Source organism: Vidua macroura, chromosome 2, assembly GCF_024509145.1.
Source record: "Vidua macroura isolate BioBank_ID:100142 chromosome 2, ASM2450914v1, whole genome shotgun sequence".
Classification (NCBI taxonomy): Eukaryota; Metazoa; Chordata; class Aves; order Passeriformes; family Viduidae; genus Vidua; species Vidua macroura.
In genome coordinates, this window is record NC_071572.1 from 6,815,113 (window position 1) to 6,836,880 (window position 21,768).

A 21,768-nucleotide genomic window follows, 5' to 3' on the forward strand; every position below is an offset into this window, starting at 1 on the left:
AAAAGTGCTTTCATTGCTCTTTGTATATCTCAATTAGAGTGCAGTGAGAGAATGGAAAGACTGTGAGACTCAGTAGCTATCAGTTTAAATGAGGTGAAATAGCCTTGTGTCTTTTGTTTGCTCTCCTTTTTGGTGACAATTTGTGAACAAGAATCTGGGGAACTGGGAAGACATCTGAATGTTGAAGAAGCTGGGCATCTGGTGTCTTGAAAGGGAAGCCAAGTAAATTCAAAGACACTTAAATTGCTGCAGGGCCTTGATAGTGTCGCGTGTCATTACTGGAACACTGATCTATGTTCTTTTGAGGATGCAGACAATCCTGCCACAAGATGCTGTGTCATTGTCACACTCACCTGTAGCTTCAAAAGTGAGTCTGAGGTTGACCAGGCTCAAGTTGGTGAAAGCATCTCCCAGACCCCCAGAAGGGATGTCCTCCAGTTGGAGAATGAAGAGCAGCTTTTGGCAGGAGTATAGGAAAAGCTGGACTTGTTTGGTCTCACTGGACCTGCCTTGTAAATAGAGGGGCATCTTCTCTTTTCTCCATGCCAGCCAGCTAGCAGTATTTGCAAAAAGAAATCTCCTAATTAGGACTTTTTAAATTAAAATATAGATATTTGTGTTAAAGCAGCTTAAAAGAAGTAATTATGGACAGCAAATCTGCAAAGTGATCTCTGTCAAGGGGGGCTGTAAAGCAAGGTTTTGCAAAGGGTGTTTATTGATCAAGAAGATTGAATGGAAGGCTGGAAGCTGTGACCTAATGGTAGCATGAGGATGAAAGCAATAAGAAGAAAAATTAACTGTGAATAAAGTATGCATTTCTTAATTAAATTTGAGGGGAAAAAAATCTTCCTGAGTCTTAGCTTTCCCAGACTCTATGGGAAGTCTGTTCATGAGGAGACAAGGAAAAGGACTCGTTCTCCCACCTAGATTATTTAATTGAAGCTGCTGGGAGAAAAGCTTCAATTGCATCTGATTGTAGAACTGATTTTTGTTTCCCTTGAGAAGCTGATTAATGTCTACAGGAAAACAGAATAAGGGAAATGTATACTTAATACTAGAACAACTGGCTGAGCATACTGGGTTTCACATGGCTGTAAAATTTTATGTAAGCTTTCATATTTTTAGTGACCCCAAAGTCATGTTCTACGTAAACCCAGGGCTCTTGTTTTGGGACAGTGTGTCTACTCTGTTATACTGTGGGCAAATGCTCTTTTAAAGGCTTTCTTTCAAATGAATCCCCACTTTTCTCTTGTTTTCATTTTCATGCCCTATTTATCTGGTTTTTAGGAGGGAAGGAAATTTTTTCTTAAGAATAATTCTAGAAATACTGAATAATTTTCAACTGATTTTATCCATTTTGTTGACTGGTTTAATTCAGGTGTTGAAAGCTCACATACAAGCTCAGTATCAAAGAGTATTTAGAAATTAAGTCCTTATGAATCTGTGCTTCATAAGATACCTTAATTTTTTTTTTTTAAAGGTGTTTTTCAGTGTCTGAAAACAAAAAAAAATCTCATTCTAGTAGGAAGGACAGTTGGTTAATTATTTTCAGAGCTGATTGGAACAAATAATTATGTATATATGTAGTTATATGTAGACTTTAAATTCAGAGCAGATCCTCAAGATCCTCAGTTTCACTTTCCATATCACTTTGGTAGTGTTTCTCTAATTCTGCTTTTTTTAAAGTATGACAAGTATTTAACAGATTGCATGACCAGTGCAGCAGAGTGAAGATGGACTTCATTTCCATAATACAACAGAAACAAGTTGGTTCCAGTTAGCTCCTTTCCTTTTCAGAATGCATATTTCAAGCCTCTGTGTCTGGCTCTGCAGCACTTATCATGGAATTAGTTTTCTTAATGAAATTCCCAAGATGTGTTGGCATCCACAGCTGATGAACTCAAATTAAATATTGAAAGATATTTGGAGGACATTTTGGCATATCTTAATGTTCTAGCTTTGCGCCATCAGTTGTAAAATTTCTTTCTGCTGCAATTATATTTTCTAACCTATAGATCTTCTTACCTGTCAGTATAGTAACCAGCCAAGCATTTGAGATCCTGAACAGTTTTGCAATGAAGGGAGCTTTATGGTAGCTCAGCTCTGTTACAATTTCTAAGTAGGTTGTAAAATCCCTCTAATTTTGGTCCAGCTACTTGCCATTTTTTAATTGAGAATTATACAAGGGGCTTAGTTTCAAAAATGTCTTGTTAGATGTTATGAATTAAAAACAAACAAAAAAAAACCCCAAAAAACCAAAAAAAACCAACAAACAAACACACACATCCCCCCCAAAAAACCCCAAAAAGCACCCCCCAAAAAACCAAACCAAAATTATACTTTTCCATAAGGCAGCAGATGAGAAACAGCATCTGAGACAGGTACAGAGTTACAGCCAGAAGTGATGCTTTTCTGTTTCTGATTTTCCTTGTCACAGCTTGGGGTCTTACGGTTCCTGAGCTTTGTATGAATGACATTACTGGGATTTTGAACTGAGAAAACAGTGTGTGCGTGCTGTACCAGTGCTGTGAATCAGCAGAGGGCACTACGTGCTAATAAACCTGTGTGGCTGTGACTTAACATGCAGAGTGACAGTCTTGGTGAAGTGAGCATTGGTTAGTCCAAGGTTTAGATGGTTTAGGTGAGGGAATATCTGTGCTCAGCGAGAGCTGACTTTATTTATAAGATGTTTATACTGTGCTATGAAAAATGCATGGATCATTGTCACCAGGGGCTTCAGTTCACAGTGCTGCATCTCACTCTGGCACTACCTGGGTACATAATGTTTAGGGGAGCCTGAAGTTGTCCTGGGCCTGCAAAAGCAAGTTTTCTCCTGAGAATCCCACTCTGCATTGAGATACTGGTATTTCCTGGCAGTCCTTTCTCAGCCAAGCATTTTCTCACTGTCACCTTCACAGGAGAAGGCATGTGAGATCTGGTCCCTGTGACCCCCTGAGTGCTGGGGCTGATATTCAAGGGGCCACTGATATTCAGTTGTCATGTTATGGGATTTTTCCCCCTGTAATAACCCATTTCTTATGTCAGCTATTTGAACTGAAACAGACCTGATGTATAAAGAAATCTTATTTCTGCACGACTTACATGGGTCCATTGTAAATCAGGCAAATGTTGGTTGACATGAAGCAGATGGCTGAGGAAGATCTACTGGGAATTGTAAAGTTTGTGACAAACATTGGGTTTCTCATTTCCCTACTGGTTTATTCCTGGGACAGCTGGGTTGCATGAGTTTCCTCCCTTTAGTTTCATCTTCTTCAGAGAGCTTTAGCCCCCACTGCACTACCAGCCTTTGTGAGCAGCAAGTGGTCCCTGCAATGGCTGGTAGATCTGCAAGTGCTGATGCTGCTGTTGTGGCTTTTTTTGAAGCATTACAAGTGGCATCATGAAGCCATTTCTAAAATTTTACATGCAGATAAAAAAGGGTGAGAAATACTTCTGAGCATCATAGAACTGGTGTTGAAATACCGTGTCAAATGATTGGAAGGGACGGTTATTGTTGTCAGTTTCATACAGCTCTGATTTAGGTATAAAAATCTTTGAAAAGGAAACGTTTTGTGCATCTTGGGGCATGCAAGTGCTTTGTTATTCTTTAGAGATTACACACCACCAGGAGGCAGAGAGAATGCTATTCCCAGCAAATAAGCAAATTTTGCCTAAATATCAAAAAGGTTATTGTGTTTGCAAAAATGCAAATTTAGCACAAGTGAAGCTGAAATGTTTTGGTTTGTTGGTAACTACTCAGAGCCATCTGTAGTCTTTCTTTGCTGCTGCTAATTTTGTTTCTGTGTAGAGCTTAGTCTGGCAGTCTCTTCTCAAACGAAATTCTGATTGACAGCTCCTGGAGTTTTGTTTGTGAAAAAAATAAGGATCAGGCCTTAGGAGCTCTTGAAAGTAACTTTCACAGGAAACCCGCTACCTTTGATGGCTGCTTTTATTTTTTTCAGGTAGAAGTTTGTTCGTGTACTTTATGAGACTTACCACCCCAGATTCCTACACAAGAGACATACCCACAGTTTTGCTTTTGGCAGTTCAAATGCAGTGAAATAGAAGAACAGTAAAACAGAAATATGGTTTGTGTGTCTCTTAGCAGTGCGCTCATGAGGAAGCACCGCAGGGAGTTCATAAGACTTGAGTTAACTCAGAGGGGATAACTGGGTTAGGGTTGCCTCTGGCAGACCAGGAAGCTCAGAACAAAATCAATAATTAGAATAACCCATTCTGATGCTGTCCTGGTTTTCATGAGCACAGCAGTATGTTTGTTTCATAAACCTAAATTTGGGAAATAGCAGGTACTTGAAACGAAACTGATAAGCTCTGGCTTTGGAATACTTACAGGATGCTGACACTAGTGAAGGCTCCAGAGTGCAGAAGAAGCCACAGTAAAACTGACTTTTTGAGCCATAGGGCCAGTTATAGAATTTTAATGTGCCCCAAATATCTAAAAGATAATTTCCAACATGGTTGAGATGTTATCATGTGGGACAGGAAAGCACTTGGTCTGAGAGGTTTTGCTCTTCTCTCACAGCCCTTTGGCAGCCAAGTATGAACTGATGTGTGCCCCAGTATAAATTGATTCCATGTGAAGGGATTCCATAGTAATACCCAGATGTTCATGCTGGCACCAAATGCAAACTTTTTCTGCTCATCTCCATCTATAGGGATATATTTTCCTAATTCCAGATTTTGTTTTTCTGATTCCAATATTTTTATACAGTTGAGCACAAAAAATGTAGAAAGGCATTTTGATTTCATGCTGAATGAAAAAAAAAATAAAGACAACCCTTCATTTTCTGGGTGAACATGTGCCAAAATGTCCATCCTTAAATTGGAAGTGCTAGGTTTAGTGGAAGGTTTTCAACCTTGGTGCCTCTGGCACATGAAGTGACTGGAGATCTACTCTGGTTGTGACAAAACTTCTGGTTGAAAGCTTCTAAAAAATTGATTTTGCCATTGTAAAAAACATAATTTATCCTCCAAAGAACTACAGAATTAAATTGTTGCTTTGTAGCTACGACTTGTCCATTTACCAAAGAATTAAATCCTTTCATCTACATTTTGCTTTCTTCCTAACTTTCATTGCCTTAGTGTTTTTGACATTCCATTAGGGTCTTCTATCCATAAAGTCTAGGTGAAAAAACAGTTTCTTCTTCACTTTCTCTGACCTGTTTGGGACTTTTGTAAACTAATTTTCTCTTATTCATAGGTTTGATTTTTTTTTCTTACTGATTTTTGAGTGTCCTTCTCTTTGAATTGAAAGTCCTCAAGGTTATTAGCCATCATTTTTCAAAGTTATATCTCATTTTGTTATTCCTAGACCGAGTTTTGAGTGTTTCAGGATCCCTTTGTGCCCTTTTACTGTATCTTCTGGTGCTTGCAGACACCTGCAGATTTGAATAATATGCTCTCTGTCCCTTCTTCCACAGTATTAATAAAGAGGCTAAATCAAATCAGGCCTGACATTTCTTTGAATAAGTGGTCTTTGGATATTTCTTTTCAGAAAGACGCTGCTGTTGTTGTTACCTGGTTATAAACATTAAATCTTGGTGCAGTATGATTTTGTTAAGCCAGTGTAAATACTTTTTTAATGATGGGTTGGTGTGGCACTGCATCAAATATCTATAAAAATTAGTACTTCTACTGTTTGACATTCATGCTCACACAGTGCACACTTAAATACAAATATAATATAAATTAATATAAATTTAATATAAATTAATATAAAATTTGAAAACTAAGCTGTGGCCTGCAATATGGCCTTTATTATTTTTATATGTAATGGACTCCAGAATGCGCTGTGAAAAAACAATATCCAGATAATGCTAATGAGCCTTTCTTTGTGAATTTTTAAAGCTATTAGGCTGCCACCCATATAGCCAGACAGGGAAATCCCATGTAAATAAAACAGCTCTAGAAATTGCACATTGTCTTCCACTCTTAATTAAGTTAGACATTCTGAACGTCTAGTAATGGAGATTTAGATACAAAAAAAATCTGACTATTAACTATGTAATGATGTAATTAGGACATTGGTATTGGTAACACTGTCCTACTCTGTAATTTACAGCTAGGGGTCTTGGGCTGGAAGAATAAGTCTTATCAGTAAATGCTACATTTTCTGCAATGCTGGTAATTTTTATGTTAGCTGGGACTTTTTTTTTCCCCAGGAAGGTCTCTGAGCTATGATTTAGTGTATAATAAAGCTACCACAACTACTTTTTTTCTGATTTTTAAAGGAAAAAAAAAACAAAAAAACCACTCAACTGCCAAATGCAACTAACAGTGAAGTGTTTTCATGAACAGTTAGGAGGGAAAAATAATTAAAATAGATAAATAAATATATATATATGTATCTCTCCTTTTCAGTAGTGAATAGCCAATTTTTCAACTCAGTCAATCAGTGCTGTTTCATCTCATCTTTTTGGTCTGATATTAGTGGTTCTACTGCAGGGTGTTAGTTTGGTTGCCCAGAATTACCAAATGTGAAGCTTTGAAGGTAAAGTATCAGTTCTGCTCTGGCTTGCTAAAGTCTGACTTGCTAATTCAGCTGTGTATGACACTAAATTGCACGTGCAGAAGAAAGGAATAACAGAATAACCCCCTAGAGCTGATTTCCAAGATCATGTTCAGGCAACCTTTGAGTATCTCCAAGGATGGAAGACACCACAACTTCTCTGGGCAATCAGTGCCAGTGCTCAGGCACCCTCATGGTGAAAAAGCATTTCCTGAAGTTCAGAAGGAACCTCCTGTGTTTTTGTCCTGTGTCCTGCACACACAGACAGTGACCCATCAGAAGCTGCCACTTGCATTGATTAAATTTGTGCTTTTTGTGAACACTTAACCTTTTGGCGCCGCTTCCCATGCATGGAACTCATGATTACGGTTATCTTTTGGGGTTTTTAATGATGTTTTTGTTTGGTTTTCACCTTTTTAGGGTAAATCTTACACCTTTAAAGGCCCATTCCCTCCTATGTGGAATCCCTTGGCCTACCTGGACTACAACAACCTATGGAGGACCATGGATGAAATGGGAAAGGAGGTATGGCATGAGCATTGCAGCTGAATCAGCTCAGCTTGTCTCCATGAGGGGCAGAGGGAAGGGATGAGGGTGCAGACAGGCAAAGCTGCTCTGCCTTAAACAAACCCAGTGCTGGCAAGAGCAGCCACACATTTTGGTACCCACTGATGGCCAGAGCACATCTGAGAGTGGCCACCTGGCAAGCTCTTCTGAATCCTGTGCTGCTGAGGCTGTCTGCACGCATCCCTTTGTTTTTCTGGTTATGGGAATGTCAAGGTTTATGCCTGTGATTGATATTTACCACTTTTCCTGATGATTTGGTAAGTAATATTTTAAGATGCTTGCAGAACTCAAACATTTGCCCTTTTCTACCCTGAAATTCAACTTGTCTAGAATTCATTCTTGTCTTGTTCTAGTTTTTTACCAGTTTTCCATTGACTGAGCTACAAAATTTAGAAGATGTTGCTCTTACTTGTCTAGATAAATGTGAGAGTTATGGAATAACTTGGAGACATTTCTTAACTCTAAAACTGTTCTCTATTTTTCAATATAAAAAAAAAGAATAATGTTAAAACAAGCAAACAAACAAATCCCTTCCCCCAAAAGCATTCTCTGTTAAGTTCAGTGCTACCTGCCAGAAATTTGCAGGCTGAATTAGCATTTAAAGACAAGAGTATTTGTATTTCTTTGCCATTCATTCACTAGCTGATAAATGCTTTTATTTATGTCTCCTTAGATTCCCAATGAAGCTCCATGGAAGGCTCCACGTGCAGAAGAATGGGACAAAATGACTATGCAAGATTTCATAGATAAAATATGCTGGACAAAGTAAGAAACTTCTTAATGTGAAATATAATGGCTTATATTTATACACTTTAGAGCTCCAAATAAGCATTACTGCTTTGCAAACAGATATAGCTATCACTAAAATACAGCCCTTTTAAAGAAAAGGGGTGAGAAAGTCCTGTAATACTGGGCCACGACACTTGTCAGCACACTCAGAAGATTCTGTTACATTTCCCTAACGTTTTAGACAAAAAGAAAAAGAAAAAATAAATACATTTGGGAAGGGATGCTTCTGAAGAGATGGATAGTACCCTAATCTGTTATGTGCACTTTCCTGCTCTTTACTGTGTGTTTAGCCTTTCAGAGAAAAATGTTATGGTTACAGCAGGTTTTTGAATCAAACTCTTGATGGAACAACACACATTTATTCTGTGCTGGACCAGCTGATTTTACCAAAGTGCTTTAAAGATAACATTTGTCTTTCAGTAGCACTAAATCACTTTAGAACTCATCATTCTATTGTTTAGCTGTTGCACTATATACCACCCAGGGAAACTGAAAATGCTTTCTGTTTTTATGAATACATCAAAGCAATTTTTCTTTACTTGCCATTCAACAGCAGTTTGATTGTTTTTCTTCTCACTGTAGGGAAAAAAAAATCCCATTAATCCTGGCTGCTGTGGAGCAGATTGATTTCTACAGCAACCTCTTCAGAATTGCTGAGTATCTGACATGTGGCTGCCGTGAGCTTGGTGAAAAAACCTGTTAGTGCCCACTAGGGCTGGAGATGTCGCTGACATTTTTATGGGGCATTTTTATGGCTTCAGGCAGCCCCTAGAGAGCAACATGGCCTTTGTTGCTGGTGTTGGGCCTGTTGGAGTGAGTCCAGATGAGGCCACAAAGATGATCTCAGGGCTGGAGCGCCTCTGCTGTGAAGATGGGCTGAGAGGATTGTTCAATCTGGAGAAGAGAAGGTTCCAGAGAGACTTTAGAGCAACTTCCAGTGCCTAAAGGGGCTACAGGAGAGCTGGAGAGGGACTGTGAATGAAGACATTAGTAATAGGACAAGGGGTTCTGGCTTTACACTGACAGAAGGCAGGGTTAAATTTGGTATTTGGAAGACTTTTTTTACCACGAGGTGATTGTCACAGGTTGCCCAGAGAAGCTGCCCCATCCAGGGAAGTGTCCAAGGGCAGGCTGGAGGCCACCTGGTGTAGTGGAAGGTGTCTCTGCTCATGACAGGGAGGTTGGAACTGGAAGTGATAAAGGACACTTTAAGTTCTTTCACCATTCTAGAGTTTTGTGATTGTTAATGGACAACAGGCTGTTGTCCAAACACTTGGAATCTTCTGGTTCATGGTTTTACTTTCACAAGAGTGACAATTGTACAGAAGCACATAGAAAACCTTTCTCATTTGTGCCATGTTCCATATTGAGTAAAACCAAAGGGAAATGTTTCCAAAGGGAAACCAGCTGTGCTGGCCCTCTGAGCCTTGGACAGGGTGAGGAACTGTGCAAGTGAGCAAAACACCATACACTGGTGCTCACTCAACATCCAATAGCTCCTGTGACTACAGTCATGTTTTTTCCAGCTCTGATGGAATGAGACTTGACATTTTACCTGAATATTGGCATAAACAGAAGATGCTTTTCAGATTTTATATGTGCATCTTGGTTTGATTTGCTCTGTTTGCTCAAGATTGAGGTAGCAGGCTGCAGAAACATCCTACCCTGGAAGGTAATGTTTCAGAAGGACAATCTTCTACTCTCCTCTTATTTAACAGACTGTACAGGTTTGCTTTTGGCTAGAGCTGCATGCTGGAAATATCCTGAGTGCTCTTGGTTGAAATCATACTGCCATTTCTAGATAAAACATCAGGAACTGAAAAGCAATGGGAGAAGGTGGCAGAATCTGGTAGAATGTAACCACCGTGTAATAGCATCTGCTTATAAAGTATTAATAAATACATATGCATTAGGCAAAATATCTCCTAGAGTTGATAGTATTTTACAGTATGTGTTTATAGAGATGAAAAACTTATTAAAAATTCCTGTATTATTTTTGGCTGTCAGGAATGAATTCACAGTGCACCCATATTTCAGAAAATGGACCAGTTTTGTACTTGAGTGGGACTTTGCATCTTTAGAAAGGAAAGAAGATTCCTTTTTATGTATAGATCTAGTGTTCTTTGAAACATTATGTTAGAGTTACTTTTTTTTTTCCAAGTTTGAAGACTAAAAAAAAAAAAAAAAAGCAACCAGAAGTGGATTCTGCACTGGGTTTGATGCCTTGCATATGAAGTATCTATAGAATCTTCATCCCTATTAGTTACAATGCAGTTAAACTGAGAATCTCCTGGTCCTGTCCATGTCTCTTTAAACTCCTCCTCAGAGTGAAGGCAGAGGGAAGTGTTTGCTTATAACAGGAGGAATATTTCCCTGAGTCTTAATTAATCCTCTGCCTTAGTGCACTCCAAAATCTTGTACAGGCTTATACAGTAATTTACAGTAGAGCTGCTAAGAAAGAACAGCTTACAGGACATAAAGCAGTGATCCCTTTTCAGACACAGGTCAATTTTCTGTTTCTGTGTTCATTGCCACTGGATAACAAGAAACTGTTTAAAATACTGAGTTGAGCTACCAAAAGTACCCTTTCCTTTTTCTTGCCAGACTTGGCATGAATTCTGTCACTTCTGCTGAGGCTTCCTACATATATTTCTTTCCTTGTTGTGTTCCAGCTGCAAAACTCTCCCTGAGCAGAGGATTGGACAGTGAATGGATGCTGAATAATCCACTGATCTTAGATAACTAGCTTAGAAAAGACTTCTAACTTTTTTTATTATGGGTTTTGAATAATCTCTGTGCTGTGTTCTTGAGGGAACAGGTGTTCAGCAGGGGCAGACAGGGATGCAGATCTGGTTTGTAACCCAGGAACTGAGGACAGGGTGGTTTGAGAGTCCAGTGAAGACAGGAGGGCTTGCTGTGTTTAATCCTGAAGCTAGGATGACAGGCTAACTTTGCATTAGTAGCATAAAGTGATATCATCTTGGGCTTTGTCTCTCAGTGTCCTAATTTTTTTGGCATACAGGAGCGTTTCATTAATATCTTTTTGCAGAATTACTTGAAAAATGTTGCATAAAAGGAATTGATAATTCCTTACTTCAGCTGATATTAAGGAATTCTTTACTCCCACAGTGAAAGAAAAGGTTGCCAAAGAGAGACTCCTGCCTACTCAAGAACAATCTTGTCAGCATTATTCTGTTTTTAAATTAACTAGCTTTCCTGTCTTTGTTGCAGAGCTGCCAAGAGTTTTGCAACTCTGTTTGTGAACGTGGATGTCACTTCTGAACCCCACGAGGTCTCTGCCCTTTGGTTTTTGTGGTACGTGAAGCAGTGTGGGGGCACAGCACGAATATTCTCAACGACCAACGGGGGCCAGGTACTGTCAGCCATCACCTCCTGCAGCTCTTGGCAGGCCTTGGTTTAATGTCGTTCTTTGGCTGGTTTATTTTAGTCCAGAGACATCCATGACTTTTGAGCAAGTAGCACACTGATAACTAGTTTTATTAATTTACTCTTTAATCTGGATCTTGCAAAACTAGTGCTGAAGATTGCTCCCTACTGATGGCATTGCCCCCAGGGATGAGAAGATTTGTATCTGGCTTTTTTTTTTTTTTTTTTTTGGATACAGATTAAAGCATTTGCCTTGCTTATCCTCATTGAAAAGAGAAAATTTTACTTATGCTTATTTGTGTCATGAGGCTGAAACCATCCTAAGTACTGCAGAAGCACTTAATGGAGATGGCAATGTCAGCTGCAAGTTAATACTAAAAATGTAGCCCTGAGCTGGGTTCCTGAGATGCAAATTTCCAAGCATTAACAACATTAAGATTTCAAGATCAGTCTAAAGAAAATGAACACCCCTACTTAAATATGGTATTGCTTTGAAATGTTTGCAATCTGGTACATTGGAACTGCTTCTGCATTTGAAGAAAGTAAAGACTCTGTTAATGGTCTTCTACTTGAGTAGTGCAGATTTCACTAATTGTATTAGAAATGGATATATTTTTAGAAATACTAATTATTTAATCATAAATAAAAATGCAAATACATTAACCATATTAAAATGCATAAATATGCATAGATAAGCAATTACTGTAGATAATTTAAGTTAAATATGTTTAATTAAATATGATTTGAATTCTGTACTATGCTAGAGATGATTTGCGTTTAAGTTGGGTTGAATTATATAGTGCAGCAGACATTTTTGATGTGAGCTATGTGACTTCTTACACCTTGTTATTTATTATGAAGATCAAGTTTCCTAGTTCTGATACACAGAGCTCTGCAGGGATGAGTGAGCTCAGAGAAAGGTTTGAAGGTTTAAGCACTTTTCAGAAGTCTTGCTGATTCACACAGGCCTGTAGAATCTTTTTGGAGACCACATTTGAGGAAGGGATTTTCTTACAAGGTTACAATTGCTTTTAGTTTTGACTAGAGTTCAAATGGTGGTCAAATGTGGGAAGGATTTGAGAAGCTGATGGAAAAAGAAAGAAAAATGGGTGCATTTCCAGGTGAGACTGCAAAAATTCACAAAAACGGCTCGATAACAATGGAAGAAGGGGGTTTGTTTTGAATGCTGAGAGAAATGCTTGCCATGGTACATGCTCCACAAGCACTGCTCTGCTGAGCTGTCTTTTCTGTGCTTCAGGAGAGGAAGTTTGTTGGGGGCTCTGGGCAGATCAGTGAGAGGATGATGGAGCGCCTGGGGGGGCGGGTGCGGCTGCGGAAGCCGGTGGTGCGCATCGACCAGTCTGGGGACGGCGTCATCGTGGAGACCCTGGACCACGAGCTGTATGAGGTAATGGCATGTCCAGTAAGAAATCCTTAGTGGTGGGATGGGTGGCTACAAAACCTTTAGCTTTTCATTTTTGGACTTCTCCAAAGTCCTGTACAAAAATACAGCAGATATTTAAGTGGCTATGACAAAGTCACACGTTCTCATTGTCCTGAAGTAACAGCAGTGTAGGAGCTTTAAAGTGATGCCTAAAAGCAAAGTGTGAATTCAAACTTTTCCTTTCCTGGCATCTCTTTGTGTTCAGTTGCTTTCTGAATTAGAGGGCAATTGTAAGGTGTAAAATGTAATTTAGCAACAAACTTTGAGTGAAAAACACTGCAAGCTTTGCTTCCAGGTTGTAACAGAGGAGTCCAGATGGAAGGGAGACCAGTGGACTCTTAGAGCACAGTGCTTTTTTTTAAACACCAGGGGAAGGGCAGCTGCCCATCATTTGAACAGATGGCTGTTTATGTAATGCTTGTTTGTTATTTAATGAGCACGATTTTGTGAGGGTTTAGTTTTGCAATTCTTATGCTAAATGCCAAAATTGCTTCACAAGATACACCCTGCAGCCTCCCCAGATGTCTTCCAAGACTATTAGAACAGTACTAGAGCAGAACATACTTGGGCTGAAGTAGGGGAGAATGTATTTGGCTTATGGATAATTTCTTTTCCAGGGCAAATATGTGATCAGTGCCATTCCCCCAGCTCTTTGTTTGAAGATTCATTTCAACCCACCTTTGCCCCCAATGAGGAACCAGCTCATCAACAGAATCCCCATGGGCTCAGTCATCAAGTGCATCGTGTACTACAAGGAAACTTTCTGGAGGAAGAAGGGTATTGCATTTTAATGAAAGGAATATTAGTGACAGAGAGAGGGAAGAGAATACCTGGCAACAGAACAGACTCTTTGTTCAGAGCATGCTAAACCTTAGAAGGAGACTTCATATTCTTCTATGCCTTTTTTGCCTTCCCCGTGAGAGAAACTTGAGAGATCACTTGGGAGGAGAGGGTGGGTGAGGGAATGAAAAATGGAGGCAGTCATGAAGGGAGAATTCATGTCTGTTGCTTATTGCTTTGGTTGTTCTTCTGTCCTCTCCTTGAGTGGCACCTGGGTATGGGATGAGTCTCTCACTTGTGCAGGGCTGTAAAGGTACAAGTGATGTGTGATGGAAGGGTCTGTAAAAATTCTGCTTTCTGGATGGACTGGTCAGCATTAACTGAAAGTGTCTGCACATAGACACCCCAGCTGGGCTAGTCATCCTGGGCTCCTCTTACATGCTGAATGCTTCCATCATGACTCCTCTTTTGGAATTCACTGAACCCAAGGCAAACTGCAGTGCAGTAACACCCACTTCTCATTATGGGCTTTAATGAGCCCACTTCTGTTTGCCTACAAATGTCATCCACCCCCCACCTTTGTAAATGAACTTGGGAGTTCTGGTTTCTGTCATGTTCTGGCTATTAGTCTTGGGATGGATCAGCAGGAGGTGACTGAGGATTTTACAACTTCTTGGAAGCTCCTGTGTTTTGATTCATGGATCATGGCTGCTTTTCCATCCTGTTCTTACCAGGGTATTGTGGTACCATGATCATTGAAGATGAGGAAGCTGCAATTGGTCTAACACTTGATGACACTAAGCCTGATGGCAGCTTTCCTGCCATAATAGGGTAAGGGACAAAGAAAGTGTCTTGTCTAGTTAATGCTTTTTATTTTGTCTTAGAGGCAACAGTTGAAGTGGAAAATGTGACTTTTGAAAGAAAATACTTAAAAATAATTAAAAGTTGAGTTTCTCAGTGCATGGTAATGTTCTATGATTGTTGTACTTCAAAATTTTCCTCTATTTTCTTCTCCCAGACCTTCTCTATGATTTCATTGCTAATTTAAAAAATTAAATTCTACTTAACTTTCTACTTTGTATCACTGTAATCTTTTGCCTTTTGTGTGTGGCAAAGTACAAACTTGGAGAAGAGGAAAGGAAAGAGAAAAAAAAAAGAGGATAATTGCAAAAATGTAAAGTTTTCTCTAAGTACTTCAGTTCTTTAAATGAAAATTTGTTTTCTAGAATTAAATTTTATTTTGTTCTGGTTATTTTAGCAACCAGAGAATATGATCAGTCTTAAAAGTTTTATTAAAAAATTATTTCCAGCTCAATCCCAGGTTTTGTGTCATTGCTATATGCCTTCACCCAAGGCTGTATAAAATTAAAGTAATTGGGAACCAGCTCATGCAAATATTCTAACATGAATTTCAGAGTGGTTCCTTCCTAAATGAGTCCTGCAAGCAGCAGGTAGAGCATTATGCAGAAAGGTGGAATGGATGGTTTTATTAGAGACCCTGAAGCTATTACTGTGAATCACAGCATCTCATCATAAGTTATTGGCATTTTAAATAATGCAGGCGATGTAGCAGCATAATGGGAGTAAATTGTTTGTGGTCTTCCAGCTTCATTCTTGCTCGGAAGTGCAGAAGACTGACAGGTCTCACGAAAGAGGAAAGGTAAGTACAAACTCTGGAGATCTGTGTGGAATTCGAGTCAAAATTTTTTCATAAGTGACCAGAGCAGGAAAAAAAATGCCCTGATTTGAAAGAAGTTGTCTGTAAGCTTGTGCCAGTAGGCAGACATAAAGTGGTTTTGGATGAAGGACCATTACTTGGTTTTGGATGAAGGAACCATGGAATTCCCACGTAGCTCTTGCACTTTGGAAACTCTCTGGCCCTGGTTCTTATTTTCCCACAAGGCTTCTCTATTTATGTCACTCTTGCTAAGGAACAGCTCTAAGGTGCTCAGTATGAAAATATTGTAGATATTCTGCTGGAAAGTGTCCAGGACCAGCCTCCTTTTCCCGCTCCTTCTCCCACTGCTGCCTCCCTGGCTTCCTGCAGGTGCCCTGAGCTCTTGGAAAGCTTGTCAGAAGGGAAAGGTTTGGCCTCTGCATTTGATTTTATCTTTATTTTCTGTTCACCCTGAGGGTCCTTTCAGTGTCTGTAACTTAGTGCAACTTGAACCTGTAGCTGCTATGAGCAAGCTTCAGCATAATGAAGGGATCAGAAATCTGCCTCCATCTCTGCAGCCTCAGTATGGGGAAAAAATGCCCTTCAGGCACAGATGAAGGTCATTTTACTGTCTTCTTGAAACAAATCTCTGCATAAAGTAGTGCTCTTTGGTATATTACTAAAATGGAATTTATAAAGTAAAGATTTTTTATTTTCCATCTCACTGATTCACTGTATCTGATCAAATCAAAGCTGCAAGTAGAAACTGTGGATTATGAGGAGAGCCTTGGTTTAACAGGGAGAAAATACATTTGATTTTAAAATATGATAAAGGAGCAGTGTGCCCAAGTAAACATTTTTACTGTAATAGCTGGTCTAACTAGAGAAGATGCAGTCATCTCAGGTAGTCTGGCAGTCTGGGGATAATGGGTCTAAATGGAGCTGTTCATGTCCCAGTCTTTTCAAATGACAGCCTGGTACCACAGAGCCCTTTTCATTTTGGCAGGAATGGGCAAGCACTGAGGCTTTGAGATAGAGGCCCAGCAGGTGCCAGATGATAAAAGTCATGTAGGTGTTCTGAAACCCAGTGTGCCCAAAATTTTGAGCCATCCTAAACACCAAATGGTGTCTTACACGGCTTGTCAGTACCCTCGATATAACTGAGTGTTTGCAGTCCTTGAGAACAGCTTTTCTTTCTATGAAATTAGGGTCTGTCCTGGCTGTTTGCAAGGCACCATCCTTTTCCCTGGGCATTAAAAGCACTGGCACAATTATCTGACTCTGCTGCTGCCAGCAGCCAAGTTTCTTACAGGAGTTTTGAACTCTTGTCTTTTGTGGACTAAACCTTAGACTAGGCAGGACTTTGCTTTGATAAAGAATGGTTAAGAAATGTGCTGGCTGTACCCTGGAGCAGAGCTGCCTCTGGCTCCAGCAGTCTTGGCCACAGCCAGAAAGGACAGGAACAGCTCCTGTCCTCCCCAAGAGCACAACTCTCCTTCCAGTGGAATTTGGGGTCCAGGAGCAGGCAGAACATGAGCCCAGACCTTCTCCCAGTCTACACTCAGAGTGCAACCGGTTATAATTTAGTAACCAGTATAATTTAGATGAGGGCTGTGGTGTTGCAGGGAGGGATCTCTTCTGAGCACAGGATTCTTGTGACACCCTGCAGAGGGTGAACCTTGCTGAGATGCTGTGCTTACCTACCAGCGCAACCTGGGCTCTCCCTTCATTGTGCTGAGGACAGGGTGAGGGTTTTGGTAATCCTTGGCTATGAAGAGTAGGCTGTAGAGTCTGTGGCAGCTATCCTAGATCATGACTTGGAAGCTGTGGGGGAGGATGGAAATCTTTTTACAGCTAAGCCAGACTGAAGGGAGTAAATTTCACTGCTGCCTCCCAGCTGGTCTTCCCAGGTCAGGTGCCACTGGTGAGATTGTGCCCTGCCTTTCAGAGCTGTGCAGTGAAGGCCATGGCATCCCACACTGCTGTGGAGTAAGAGACCAGGAAAAGAGCTGAGTGCCTGCATGGGCACTTCTTCCACACTGGGCACAGTGTGACTCTCAACAGGAGCCTACCTTGGTAGCTCCAGGCATAACATTCCTCTTGTTTAGTGCTTATAGCAATTTCACAGCTGAGCCCAAAGCTGAGAAATGAGGGTTTTACTCACTGCATATTCCATGTAGTGCTATTATGTTCCATACTACCATTAACTATAAGTCCATTAATAAGAATTTCTTTAAACTTCTCTAGGACAAAAAGTGCAGATCTTGCAGAGAGACCAGCAAGATGCAAAGATTGCTCTTATTAGGGGTAATGTCCTCAGTGATTGGTTTGTGTTGATACAATTCAATCCTTTAGAAACTGCTGGTTTGGTTTTTGTTTTGTTTACTCATTTGGGTTTTCTTTTCTTGTCAAACAATTCCTTCCAGTGTCTACAGTTCTTAAGAGTCTGAAGGTGCCCTTCACCTGAAGCTTAATATTTTCCTTTGCACAGCTGTCTTAAACTAACTAATCTGTGTTTGCAATGTACCCAGCACACAGCTGTGAACTTGCACCTCCGTGGAGCCCTGCAGTTGGCCACAAGTGGCAATACCTACCTGTCACTGGTGTGCCATTTCCAGGCTCCCTGGAGGGTCTGCAAGTCGTTGTGGAAAAAGGACAGGGCACAGGCAGGTCTAGCAGGGTCTTTCTCATCCCTGCCATGGTGCTGGGAGGAGCAGATGGGTCCCAAGGTGATAACTCTCTTTCCTGTGAAGCCCTGTGGTGTTTCTGCTCTGAAAGGAGGAATTGATGGCATTTGTGAGATACCAGCAGAGGCTTGTCTGGATCCTGCTGTTAAAATGGTTTTGTTCTGTTCAGACAATGCTGGTGGTCTGCAGGGCACAGTGCTCACCTCACTTATGGAGAAATTGCGAAATCACCCTTTTCCTAATGGCTGTTGCTGGATTTGTGTCACCCCTGACTGCAGGGGAATGTTCATATTCAGGTCCTGGAGCTCTCTGAGCCTTCCTGGCCTCTCACTGCTTCTGGAGCAGGCTGATCCTTGTCCTGTGCCCCAGGGCAAAAGGAAGGGGCTGTTTCCTTACCCCTGCTGCTCCTGGGCTTCACACCAGCCCAGGGCAACAAAACCACCCCAGGGCCACAGCTCTTCCAAACTGCAGCAACCTTCAGGTTCTTGCTCAAGCTCCAACCTGTATGTGAAGACACCTTCAAGGTCCTTCAAGTCATTCTGTTTCTCTTCATCCTCTTTCCATGGCATTCTTTGAGTTCAACTACTCATGGGTATAGCTGGGCTCCTGTAGAGCTGGGTTGTTTTTTACAGCAATTACGTGTGGTTTCCTCACATGCTTTTATAGCTGAAAAAGTAACCCTCACAGTTACAGAGCTGGGACTCCTGTGCTTCTGTGCCCAGCATGGCTTTTTGTGGAGCACTGGATTTTCTTCCAGAAGTAAATGTCTTTCCAGAGCTGTGTTTGCTTTCCATAAGTGTTCTTTCATCCTGATCTTCTTGCTTTTGGGAATTGATGCCGCGTGGCTAAGAGTAAGACCCAAGGGCTTGTAGGAACAAACGTAATTGCACTTAGGGTTTGCTACAGAATGAAGTATATTCAATGATTTATAGACTCATAAGCTTAAAACAGGAGGAAAATTTATATAAACAGAAATAAAGTACTGATTCACTGAGGGCCGCAGTTATTGAGACCTGCATCTTTGTAGGAACAAACTGTAAGTTAGACTATGTGCCAAGACAAAAAAATGCAATGCCTTACTACTTTTTTCCTGGCTGGCTGGAGACCATTTCAGTAATTAGAGGGTTTGGGCTGCTGGAGTTATCTTAAGAGAACAGCTTGCAAAACTGCTGGAAAACCAGCACTTACGCAGCACAGGAGCTCAGGTTATTTCTAGTGATCCAGAGGCTGATGAATTGGATCCTCAAAAGCTAGAACCTCAAATTCAAGCAGATACAATATTTGTCCTCTTAGAAGAGGGTATATTAGAAGTGATTTGTTTTCTTTTTCCTCACACTGAAGTCTTCTGTTGCTTTTCTCTCGCAGGAAGATGAGGCTGTGTGAGCTCTATGCAAAGGTTCTGGGATCAGAGGAAGCTTTACATGTAAGCACAAAATCTCTGGAAAGGTACCTTTGGGAAAGGTACCTGCTATGGGAACACTTGCTGCCCTCACTAGAGGAGTGGAGAGAAGATTATGGCAAGCCTTGGGTTGGATTTGACAGTGAGGATAAGAACGAGCTTTATGAACATTAATGAAACATTAAAAGGTGTTTTTGTTGATATAGTCTTTCCATTTCCATGGGTGGGATTCTCAGTGCTTGCCACCATGAACCTCAGCTGCTGTCACACATGACAGGCTTTCTTTGCCTCTCTGTCCATGTTGTGTCTTCTCTCTTACTAGTTAAGATCCACTGCTGCACATGTTGGTTTGTTTTTCTTTTGCCTTTCCCTTGCCTTCTCTTCCCGGTAAAGGTAAATGACTGTTAGGATTTTTGTGATCTCACACTTAGATTATATGATTAATGCCACTTTTAAGGACAATTTTAGAGTTAAAAGTTGCAGACACCAATCTGGAGAACACATCATTTTCAACACAATGATATTGTACACAGAACCATGCAAGTGCCCCATTTTGCATTTTTAACAGTGTATATTTGTACCCAGTGTACACATTACAAGTATTACAACTGTATACATTGGAGGTTAATTTTGCTTTACGTGGCTCAAAGTATGTGCACAGACAGATTAAGAGGATTATGCTCTACAATGGCCAGATTAACTAGTTTTTTAGACACTGTATTCCTATTTTTAAAAAATTAGGCCTTATTGTGTTGAGTTCATGCTGCATTAAGAGACTTGTTCAATGTGCTCATTTTGTCAGATGTTGACATGCAACCAATGATAAACTGTTCTTCTCTCCTCAGTTCTGTTATTAACTTCCTCGAGGCTTTGTCCTTTCCCTGAGTGAATTAATCTCTGTTTTACAGCCCGTGCACTATGAAGAGAAGAACTGGTGTGAAGAGCAGTATTCTGGGGGCTGCTACACAGCCTACTTCCCACCAGGCATAATGACTCAGTATGGAAGGTACAGTGTCTATTTATAGTGGGCTTTGGAGTGCTAAGATAAGACCAAGTTAATAAATATCCTCAGAAAGGATTATCAATCCTCTGTCACTGTTTGCTTCATACCTTTAAGATCAGTGGGGGATGTTTCAAACAGATGGGATAACCTTCCACTTGTCTCTCTTGGGCTTTATGATGGATGAGTACAGTATCATTGGGGCTTTTATCCATTCCTGTTGTTTGGTGAGTTCATCTGAGGAGGTTCTGGGAAGGGAGTTGGGAAGCTTCCATCCTCTGCTTACAAAAATGGCTTTGGGTATTTGGGATCAGTGTAGCCATTTCAAGCACACCTTTAGCTGTTGATTTAAAAAACTGACAGAGATTTAGTTCTTGCTGACATTGATGGTAATGAGTGATTTCTTTGGACCATTCCTTTCTTTTTAGCAGTGAAAGCTTAATATAGTGATCAGTGTGCCACTGTATAGTCCTCTCCCACTTAAGTTTTTGCATGAAAATAAGATTTATCAAGAAGAAAAAGACTGGTGATTGGATTACTTCAGACTGGTGATTGGATTTAGATGCACAGGTTTTAATGTGGTAGAAGAGCTGTATTTTTGAAGTTTAAGTTCTTATAATTTAAAAGTAACTTAGAGAAATAAAGCATTGTAACAAAGAGCTTATGGAGGCCTTAGTATTTGAAGTAATTAAAATTATAATTATTGCAGATTCTGGCAAAAATAGAGTTAAAACAATGCTTTTTTGTTTATTATTGCTTGAAATATTATGGGGATGTATTTCAGAATGCTGCCCTGTGCCAGTAATGCCTGGCATTGGTACTTATGCCACAGGCTGGAACTGTGAGATAGTGTGAGTCTCATCCCAAAATAGTTTTCCTTTTCACCTATGAACAGTGTAAACATTTAAAAAATGTGAACACTGGTGAACACTGTAAGAAATTAAATGCAACCCAGTCTCCTCCAGTTCCACTCACCCAGAGCTATTATCTTCAAGTGCTTGTTGTCATTTAAAACACTTTTATTGCAACATAAAGCCAGGTATTTCAGTTCTTTCCTGATACAGCTGATGAGACTTTTTGCTTGTCCTCCTCCAGGATCATTCGGCAGCCTGTTGGTAGGATCTATTTTGCTGGCACAGAGACAGCCACTGAGTGGAGTGGATACATGGAGGGGGCTGTCCAGGCTGGAGAAAGAGCAGCCAGAGAGGTACAGATGCTCAGGGGACATTGTAAAATGTCCTGTGGAAAATTAAAGATCTTGGGGTTTGAGGGGAAATGAGAACTGAGTGTTGACAGCTTCAGGTGTTCTGAATCTTGATGCAAATCCCTGCAAAGGGGATTGACTTCAAAAAGGATGAAGGTTTTACAATTTGATTTGAAATGTTAGGAAGGGCTCTGGTTATTTTGTCAAACTCTCCCCTTGTTTCTAGGATTAAATTCTTTCTTCTTTTACAGAAGTCCCAGATTGTCCCTCAGTCATTTTTCTCCCAGATCTGTAATCATCATACTGAGAAATCTTGGCTGTTAGA

The 21,768-nt window shown here is 40.4% G+C and overlaps 1 protein-coding gene across 2 annotated transcripts in view; it reads left to right on the plus strand.

Moving 5' to 3' along the window:
• Positions 1–21,768, plus strand: part of MAOB (monoamine oxidase B) — a 50,333-nt gene that overhangs the window by 22,479 nt on the left and 6,086 nt on the right. For both annotated transcript variants that reach the window (XM_053971225.1, XM_053971226.1), the window contains exons 4-13: positions 6,950–7,054; positions 7,770–7,861; positions 11,117–11,258; positions 12,531–12,680; positions 13,334–13,493; positions 14,231–14,327; positions 15,103–15,156; positions 19,206–19,263; positions 20,148–20,245; positions 21,335–21,446. In XM_053971225.1, coding sequence (XP_053827200.1) covers positions 6,950–7,054; positions 7,770–7,861; positions 11,117–11,258; positions 12,531–12,680; positions 13,334–13,493; positions 14,231–14,327; positions 15,103–15,156; positions 19,206–19,263; positions 20,148–20,245; positions 21,335–21,446 — 1,068 coding nt within the window. The remainder of the gene's footprint in view (positions 1–6,949; positions 7,055–7,769; positions 7,862–11,116; positions 11,259–12,530; positions 12,681–13,333; positions 13,494–14,230; positions 14,328–15,102; positions 15,157–19,205; positions 19,264–20,147; positions 20,246–21,334; positions 21,447–21,768) is intronic.